Below are 9,272 nucleotides of genomic sequence, written 5' to 3' on the forward strand. Positions count from 1 at the left end.
AAGTTTAAACTATGTTCATGTATTTACCCTTCAAGGAATTCTCATAAATGGCTCAGACATGAGTCTTCCCCAGCAAAGCAATGAGTGGTGTTTCCTTAAGCTTTGAGTGGTTGGTGACTCGAATTTTCATTATCCATCAGTTTACAGATATGCACAGGAAGTTTTCTGGGAGGCAAGTGTGGGTTGGTGAAATGACCATGAGTGGTGCACACAGGGTTCAAGCCCCATCCAGATGCTGAAACCTGTAGGGTGCTGCCCCAATTCCTGAGCATCTCTGGCTGCTTCTTCTGCAAGTGCATCATTGCGGATAAGATCATTACAGTCATGTGTGTAAAATGATATCATGTAGAACCCTAGCACAACCCTTGCGTCAATCTGAGACCACTGTGAGCCCAGGGACAGAGGACTGTGCTGGAGACCTCAGATTAGACCCTTTTCTGCTCCATGGGACTTTGGGGACCCTTCCATACCTGGACCCTTGTGGATAACAGAGATGCAGACAAGGCTCAGAGTTGGCTACATTGATTTATTGGAAACACAGATCAAGACAGAGATGAACACGGCAGAGATGGAAGGGGAATATTGGGGGGATGGGGTGCGGCCATCACCCAGGGCAGCGTAGGGTGGGGCCCTTGTCCCGGCCCTCTGGCCCCTGAGCCCCCTTCCCACGGCTATCAAGGGGACGGGTAGCCTTTCCCAGCGCAGGCAGCACAGCTGAGGAAGAAGGGATCACGCACAGATATGAGAGGCTGGGAGTGGGACAGACCGTTCAAAGTGCCAGAGAAGTAGTCGAGAGCTTGGCCCACTGGGAGGCTGGGTGGGAGAGACCCCAGGCCAGAGGCTTGAGTTGGGGTGTCTAACATCTGCGGCAGCTGCTGGCGCAGGAGCCCACACCGCAGGAGCTGATGCCACAGGAGCCCACGCCACCAGTGCCCAGGCCACAAGACGTGACTGAGTTGCAGGGGCCGCAGGGGGCACAGGGAGCACAGGGGGCACAGGGCGCGCACATGCCGGTGCTCACTGCCAGGTTCCCGCTGCAGGGGGCGCTGCACGCACTGCCGGTCACAGGCCGGGAGCCGGACACGCAGAGGTCCCCACAGACGACCCCGCCGCGGGAGCTGCTGACACCTGTGAACCCCAAAGTCTCAGTCAAAATTCTGGGGGTGGGTCATCAGCTTTCCCGATGACGCCCCTCCCCACGCCCTGAGCACTGTATATTCAAAGTCAGGAGAATCTTGACTTACAACAGTAGGTGCATCTAGTTTCAAAGCTGCTCTCTGACCCCCCATCCCTCCTGCTGTGATGCCAGCCCACCCACCCTATCATATTTAGCTTTCAGTGGAAGCCCTCACTCCAAACTCTGCCATCCCGTCTAGGAATGAAATAAATCCACGCACACGGGGGCTGTTACTCACAGACATTCACTGCGCCAACGCCTTCACATAGTCTGAGGGGGAAGAAGAAAAAGGCAACGTTGAGTGATTCTACCAGAGTTGGAAAGAGAGCGCCCCAAATCCTTGGGGTGGGGTCCACCCCTAGTGGTCAGGGTAGGAGGAGAGAGTCTGAGAGTAGCCATCCCAAGCCACGACCTCCCCCAAAGTGATGTATGAGAGGCTGTCCTAGATCCCTGGTCCTTCCCAGCCCAGGAGAAAGGGTGCTGTTTATTCAAAGAGCAGGAATGAGCCACTCAGAGCCTGCTTGGGCTGGGCCCCACCTGTGCTCCTCGCCCTCCAGCAGCCGCCTGTAGGTGGCGATCTCGATGTCCAGGCCCAGCTTGGAGTTCATCACCTCCTGGTACTCCTTGACCAGGCAGGCCATGTCCTGCTTGGCCTTCTGCAGGGCGGCCTCCAGCTCCGCAAGCTTGCAGCGGGCATCGCTCAGAGCCGTCTCGCCTTGTTGCTCAGCCTGGGTCACTGCAGCCTCCAGCTTGGTGTTCTGGGGACCCAGAGAAGAATAAGGTGGGTTATGGCCTGGGTCTCTCTGTCCATTTCCTGTTTCAACCCTCTTCCAGCTGGGAACACCCCGAGAGCAAACCTCTCCCTTTCATCAGCTGAGTCTCCCCCAGGGACCACAACCAGGGACGCTGATCATGCTGATGGCCTGGAGTATGAATGGTGAGATACACTGGGGACACACATGCCTCTGTGACCTGGGATGCCCCAAGTGACACTTACCTGGCACTTGGCATTCTCAACCTCGGCCGTCAGCCTCTGGATCATGCGGTTGAGCTCGTTGATCTCCTCCTTGGTGCGGCGCAGGGTCTCCCCATGCCGGATCACTGTGGCCTTCATCTCCTCACACTGGGGGGAAACAGAGATGCTCCTGAGACTCAGGATGCAGTCTCCCACCCACTCAGACACCACAAACCATTGGCAGGTTGCCTGTGCGACCATACATGGCAGCCCTGCCCAGAATCTATAACCTGAGAGCTGTCTGCTCTTCTGTTACCATCCAAGGGATCAGAATCCATGGACAAAAGAAGCCTCGTTATTATACGCCTGCCTTTCCTCCTACTGCCATGTCTAGGAGGCGGGTGTCCTATGCCCCTCACCTTGCTACGGTACCAGGACTCAGCCTCAGCCCGGCTGCGGCTGGCGATGTCGTCGTACTGAGCCTTGATCTCGGCCACAATGCAGTCCATGTTCAGGTCCCGGCTGTTGTCCATCTTGACGATGACCGAGGTGTCTGAGATGTGGGCGTGGAGAACACGGATCTCCTGCAGACCGTGGGGGGTGGGATGATGGAAGGATCTTATTTACATCCCAGCCTCACACACCAGTGTGGTCCCAATCTTCTCAGCCCTTCTTTGGTCTCCAGCCCCTGCTCCCACCATAGCCTCATGGACTGCAGCCCCAGCCCAAATCCCTGGCCAACTCCAGTTCTAGGCCAAGGCCCCCACTTCCAGGCTGGCTGCCAGGTTTCTGCCTGGACCACAGCCTCTCACCTCCTCATACAGGCGCCGCAGGAAGTCAATCTCCTCAGTCAGGGCTTCCGCGTTGGCCTCCAGGTCTGACTTGCGGAGGTAGGCGCAGTCCACATCCTAAAGGGGAGAGGGGGCCACAGGTGTCTGTTTGGGAAGGCCACACAGAGCTCTTGCCACCCAGAGAGCACCCACTGGGCTGGGAAAACTCCCTGGAAACCCTCCTTATGCCTGATATCCTAGAACTGGTGGGGTTCTTTATACAGTGAGAAAGGTCAGGAGCAGGTTTGGGTAAGGGAGGGGGACTGTGAGGTTTCCAGGCACTTCCTCTGGTACCTACACAATGATCCCTCCAGAACCCACACCTTGCCCTATCACTGAAACTTAGGGTCTGGTATAAAATGGGTCTGTTCTAATGGTACCCCAGCCCTCTCTGCCCTGACACCTCAGGGAAAGAAAACTAGGTCTGTGGTCAAAAGAAGTCTCAGGGATCAATTCTGCCCCTTCCAAACCAGGGCAACTCTGGACAAAAGCCTTGACCTCAGTGCCTCAGTTTCCTCACAGTAATTCCTGCCTTCCTCCTCTGGAGGTGGTGGGAAGGACCTGGGGGTCTGCGTGATGGCATTTGTGGTAGATCAAGTGTAAGGAGTGAGGAACAACAGCACTGCTCAGGCCAGCGTCTCTGCTGTCGGGGGCCTGAGGATGTGGCTGTCCCCTAGCACTCATGGGCTCTTTCACTCACCATAGTTAGGAACGTGCGCTCTCTGGCAGGCCCAGGGCAGAACGGGTGGGAAGCCATAGGCCAGATGGGAGTTATCTCGGATGGGATGGACGAGGAGAGTGCCCTGCTTGAAGCAGGCAGTGTACTGTGCTGCTGGGGGCCTCCCTGGGAGGACTGGGGCCTTTGGGGGTGGGGAGAGAAAATAAGGGCGGGGTTGCTCTATGTGCTTCTGGGGAAGTCGCTCAGCCTCTCTGAATTGAAGATCGTTCCCTCCTGCCTCTGCCCTGCTTTCCGAGTTGGGGGATGAGTATTCCAGGGTCACTCACCTTCTTCAGGGCCACAAATTCATTCTCAGCGGTGGCCCTTAGTGCCACCTCTTCTTCGTATCTGGAGATAAAGGGCACAAGGTTCAGTGGCTAGACTTTTAATACGCTGGGATTTGAAGAGACAAAAAGAGAATGGAGGCCCAGACAAACACAGTCCAGGAACTGGATCATTGGGAGGAAGTCATAGAATCAAAAATCGCTGGACCAGAAGGGAACTTGTCCATCCCTTTCTTGTGGGAGCTCCATCCAACCTGTCACCCAGGGGACTTCCGGTTTCAGGGACTCTCTTTCCTGATGTGGGTGGTGGGTGTGTGGAGGTGCCCTGTACATTTTTGTAGATCTTCTGTTTCTGGACTGTAACTCCCTGGGGTGGGGGCAGGAACCTCATAGGAGTTCTGGTGCCCCTCGTCCCTCCCCCATCCCACCTCAGGTCCTAGCACAGCACCTGGGACCTAGAGTAGATGTCAATAAACGTTCGATGAATTAATGAAACAGATACATAAGGACGAGGTAGCTGGAGCAGCTTCCGCTCTCTCCAGTGTGTAAACAAACGCCCAGAGCATTTGTCCCCACAGGCTTCCTGTCCCTGTCTTCTTCCTATTGGGAAGTTCCTCTTGTGGTCTGACCCAAATCTATCCTGCTTGGGCTTAATCCCCCTTCGTTTCTTGAGACTACCCTGCGGGCTGCACTCACTTCTTCTTGTAGCCCTCCATCACCTCCTGCACGTGGTTGAGCTCCGAGGCCAGCCTCCCGCTGTCAGCCTCCACGCACTCGGCCTCCCGCCTCAGAGTCTCGATGTAGCCCTCGAACAGGGGCTCCAGGTTGCTCTCGCAGCACTTGCGGTTCTGGTAGAACTGCCACTTGGTCTCCAGCAGCTTGTTCTGCTGCTCCAGGAAGCGCACCTGCGTTCAGGGTAGAAGGAGGGGGTCAGGTGGCTCCTGGTGTCCCAAGGTAGTTTGGGGGTGGGCCCGACTGCTTTAGGGTAAAGTCCCAAGCCTGCAGCTCAGCAGAGATTTGGCAGAGAAGGGCAGTGGGAGACAAGGTGACTTCCGGCCTTCCTGACTGTCATGCGTGTCTGCAGTGTCCAATGCAGGGATGGGAGCCAGGGTTGGGGAAGGTCAGTCCCTGCTCTCATGGAAATGGACTGATCTGGACCTGGTGAGTCCAGGTGGCATGTGGGCTGAAGCCAGCCAGAGGTGTCTATTTTGCCTCTGAGCCTGTGCCCAGCCTGGGTCCTGAGCATGGGTGGAGTACAGGAAGGGTGTGGCTCAGGACCCCCACCCAGAGTATGCCCCTGTGGTCCTCTTCTTAGTTCTTCTGTTCATTCTTGTGTCTGTGTGTGCAGACTGCCCTCTTGCTCCGGCCTGCCAGTTCCAAGCCTGTTCCTGTCTCTCTGTGGGAACCTGCCTGCCTGAGTGGAGGTCTCCTGTACTAGCAACACTGTCAAATCAAGAACCTCTGCTCTACGTGCTGTTGTCTTTGATCCACGCGGGCCCTGGGTGTGTATCCCTCTCCTCCATCAGACTGGGAGCTCCTCTGAACCATATGTCTCCTGTCCCTGACTCTCCTGAGTGCCTAGCCCAGGACCCAGAGGTTCAGGAAGGGTGTGATCAAGGGCACCCACCTTGTCGATGAAGGCAGCAAACCTGCTGTTGAGGCACTTGATCTGCTCCTTCTCCTCATGCTTCACGCACTGAGCACTGGGGTCGATCTCCAGGTTGAGGGGCGTGAGGAGGCTCTCGTTGACAGACACGCTGGTGATGCAGGGTGGGCTGGGTCCACACACGCCTCCGGAGCGGTAGCCGAAGCTGCGGCCACAGGAGCCAGCGCGGAAGCCCCCGCAGACGCTGTGGCTGCCAAAGCCCCCAGTGAGGCCACGGTAGCAGGAGACTCCGCGGTAGGGGGCAGCTGTGATGCAGCAGCGGCCTGGTCGGGGCCCGCAGGCTGAGATGCAGCTGAAGGCGCGGCCACAGAATCCTGATCCGCAGGTCATGGTGCTTCTGGACGTTGGGGCTTCGGAGTACAGGGATGAGGTCTGGAGTCTTGTGGAAACTCCAATGTGCTCTGCAAGGTGCCCCGGTCCTATTTATGCTCAGATCTGAAGGGCTTGGCTGTGCAGTTGGGTCAATTTGTGCTTTATGGGCTTGGGCGGTTAGTTGAGTCCAGCACCTCTTTAGAATGTGCTTTAATAATGGTGGAGTGGCCCGCACCCTCCTCTGTGTATGGGATGCCAGCCTCTGGGCTGCAGGGGGACTCAGCAATGTTTCATCTTCAAAGTGCCCTGTCAGCAGGCGTGCACTCACCAGAGACTGGGGAGAGAAGGGCAGGGCAGGGGAGGTGGGAAGGGGTCCAGGGGAGGAGAGGAGAATGAAGACTAGCCTCTGGGAGAAGCCAGGGACCTGTGTGATTGTCAGGAGTAGGTGGGAGGGGACCCGGGAAACACTGAGGTGTTAACAAATAACATCTAGAAGTTTCTATCTCAGTAGTAGTGGCCGAAGTGCATTTGTAACCCATATCTGCATTCTCCATCTGTCTGGTAGGCTACTAAAATACAACCCTTTTCTCCTACCAAGCCAGCAGCCAGCAGCTGCCAGATTATTAAATATCTGCTTCAACATTCTTCTTCAACATTCACTATGAGAGTTTCCGAACATATAGAAAAGTTGAAAGCAGAGCATAACAAACACCCTGAAATGTTCCCCCTTAGTTATCTGGATTCAACTGCGGTTAACACGGTGCCATCCTTGCCTGCCTATTTGACAGTTACAGGAAGTATGACACGTACAGAAATCGGGACCATACCCATTGCACATTCAAGAAAATTAATATTTCCAAAGAATCATTGACTAGCCATTCCATTTTCAATTTTCCTAGTAGTCTCAAGAGTTTTTTTTTTTTTTTAATCGGTTTTATGTGACTTAACTTGTGGCTCTGTCCCTCGTGTTTTAAACTGGAAGTTAACACTAGAGTTGGGCTGTTCATAAGGTAGCCTGTAGGTGTATGTGGCTATTTAAATTTGAATTGGTTAAAATTAAATAAGCGCAGAATGGAGTTCCCCCATTGCATGAGCCACATGGCCACACAGCCACCGATTAACTTTTTGACAGAGCCGATAAGGAACATTTCCCCCATCACAACAGCATTGCTGGATAGTGCTGGTCTGGAGGTTTGATTGGGTTCGACTTAAGCATTTTTGGGCAGACTACTTCAGAACTAATGCTATACTCTTATTATACCACCCCATGAAGCACAAATTATCAGCTTGTTCCATCATCCGTGATGCTAAATCGGATCACTTGCACACATTTCCCATTTATAATTAGAACACCCTAGGAAAACATAGGTCCTATTCTGATAAGAGGATATTTTCTTTTCTTTTCTTTCTCCTTTTTTTTTTTTGCCACTTACTATATGATATCATACATGCCATAAACAATCTCCAATTCTTCCATTAACCCTATGAAGTACGTATCATCATCCCCATTTTATAAGAAAGGAAACTGAGTCTCAGCGAGCTTAAGTAACTTGCCCAGTGTCTCCTAGCTAGTTACCTTTGAATTTTTTGGAGCCCAGGAGATGCCATGCCTTCTCACCTACAAGCTATGACAACACATGGATTTCCTAATCTCTGGAAAATTTCAAGAGGGTAGAGAAAGTTGTTTAGGAGGGATATCTGTGGATTTATGACTGAGGAGAATCAGTCTAAGGAACTGGACAGAGTCACAGGGGGTTGGGATGGTTAGAATTGGGAGGGGCTCGGGGGGGTGGGAGTGTAGCACAGGGACAATGTGAGGCTGGCGCTGGAGGTGTCTGTAGGACACGTGGCTGAGAACTGAAGGAAAGGACAGAAAAAGGCAGCTTAAATTTTTTTTTTAGATTTTATTTATTTATTCATTTGTCAGAAAGAGAGAGAGAGAAAGCACACAAGCAGGCAGAGAGGCAGGCAGAGGTAGAGAGAGAGGCAGGCTCCCTGCCGAGCAAGGAGCCCGATGCGGGACTAGATCCCAGGACCCTGGGATCATGACCTGAGACGAAGGCAGTGGTTTAACCCACTGAGCCACCCAGGCGTCCCTAAATTTTTTTTTAAAAGATTTATTTATTTATTTGAAAGAGAGAGAGAGAGGGAAGGAGAGGGAGAAACAGACTCTGCCATGAGCCGGGAGTCTGGTGCGGGGTTTGATCCTAGGACCCTGAGACCAAGACCTGAGCCGAAAGCAAATGCTTAATCGACTGAGTCACCCGGGCGTCCCCAGAAAAGAGCAGGTGTAGTTATTTGTACACATCTGGTGTACTGTTGGTGTCTTGACAGAGAGTACTGTGTTCTCCTTACCTATGAAGCACCCCACTCCAATAGAACAGGTCTCGAAAAATGAGCTCACGAAGTACAGAGATCCGCATTAAGTCAAAGAGAAGAAAAGAGAAGTGTGAAACGATGGGGCTGGAAGCCCCCTGAAGCTGCTGTATCTTAGGGGTAAAGGCAGGCTGGGTGGCTTAGGGAAGGAGGAAGGGGTGGGGTGGATGGGAAAAGGGAAGGTAGGAGAGCAGACCAGGGCTTGGGGGAGGGGTGCCTGTGTGAAACATTCAGGGGTGAGGCCTTGTGACAGGACAAACATGGGCCCAGGGACTGTGTCAGCCATCCGGCCATCCAGAGGAGGGTGTGGCACCTGGTGTCACTTTATGTGTTTGGGGAGCTGGGCCAACACTTCTGAGACCCTTTATACCCTCATCACAGTTCTGGGCACTGCCCACAATTGAGCCCCAGTGCTCCCTGCAAGTCAGCTGGTGACCTGAGGAGAAGCGCCATGAGTCAAGGTACATCTCACACATGTGTTCCCTTCTGCCCCAGTGTAGCTCTTTATAAAAAAATGATATGCATAAACATGAGCTAATTACTAATGGCTGGCCCTTCCTCAACAATTTTAAAGAAACAAGATACAAAAAAATTCAAAGGTGACAAAATTTTGCTAAACTGCAAGCTGAAATATTTTGGAGACCTAAAAGGACATTCAATCTGTATGTTTAATTGGAGTAAAAAGACTTGTGGAGGGGGAGGGGGAAGAGAGAAGGGAGGAGGGTTGGCCAAATCCCCACTGTAGTTTTTGCTCTGGCTATAAGAGATTTATAGGAAGTAAAATTGTGCTATAGGTCACCCACACAAAAGAATGTATAAGGATGAACCTACCACCTATAGGAAGAAAGAACACAAATGTGTAACTTAAGAGCTTCCTAGGAGCCTCATTCTGATTGTTCTTCCTTTCTTTCTGGCCTAGGGACAACTCCTCTCTAGGATTTTTGTTGACTCATT

At 52.9% G+C, this 9,272-nt stretch overlaps 1 protein-coding gene across 2 annotated transcripts; it reads right to left on the reverse strand.

The window, feature by feature from the left end:
* Positions 1-856: 856 nt before the first annotated feature.
* Positions 857-5,960, reverse strand: LOC111157833 (keratin, type II cuticular Hb1). 2 transcript variants are annotated; one of them, XM_022519509.1, is made up of 10 exons: positions 5,592-5,960; positions 4,661-4,869; positions 3,968-4,028; positions 2,945-3,040; positions 2,552-2,716; positions 2,175-2,300; positions 1,715-1,935; positions 1,416-1,447; positions 993-1,128; positions 857-896 (listed from the first exon to the last, which is right to left on the reverse strand). In XM_022519509.1, the coding sequence occupies exons 1-10, from the start codon at positions 5,958-5,960 to the stop codon at positions 857-859; spliced, it is 1,455 nt and encodes a 484-aa protein (XP_022375217.1). The 2 variants fall into 2 exon arrangements, with proteins under 2 accessions (XP_022375217.1, XP_022375216.1); XM_022519508.1 differs by having other exon boundaries at positions 857-1,128.
* Positions 5,961-9,272: the final 3,312 nt, after the last annotated feature.

This window comes from Enhydra lutris, unplaced genomic scaffold (assembly GCF_002288905.1).
Source record: "Enhydra lutris kenyoni isolate GAN:26980312 unplaced genomic scaffold, ASM228890v2 scaffoldscaffold56, whole genome shotgun sequence".
NCBI lineage: Eukaryota > Metazoa > Chordata > Mammalia > Carnivora > Mustelidae > Enhydra > Enhydra lutris.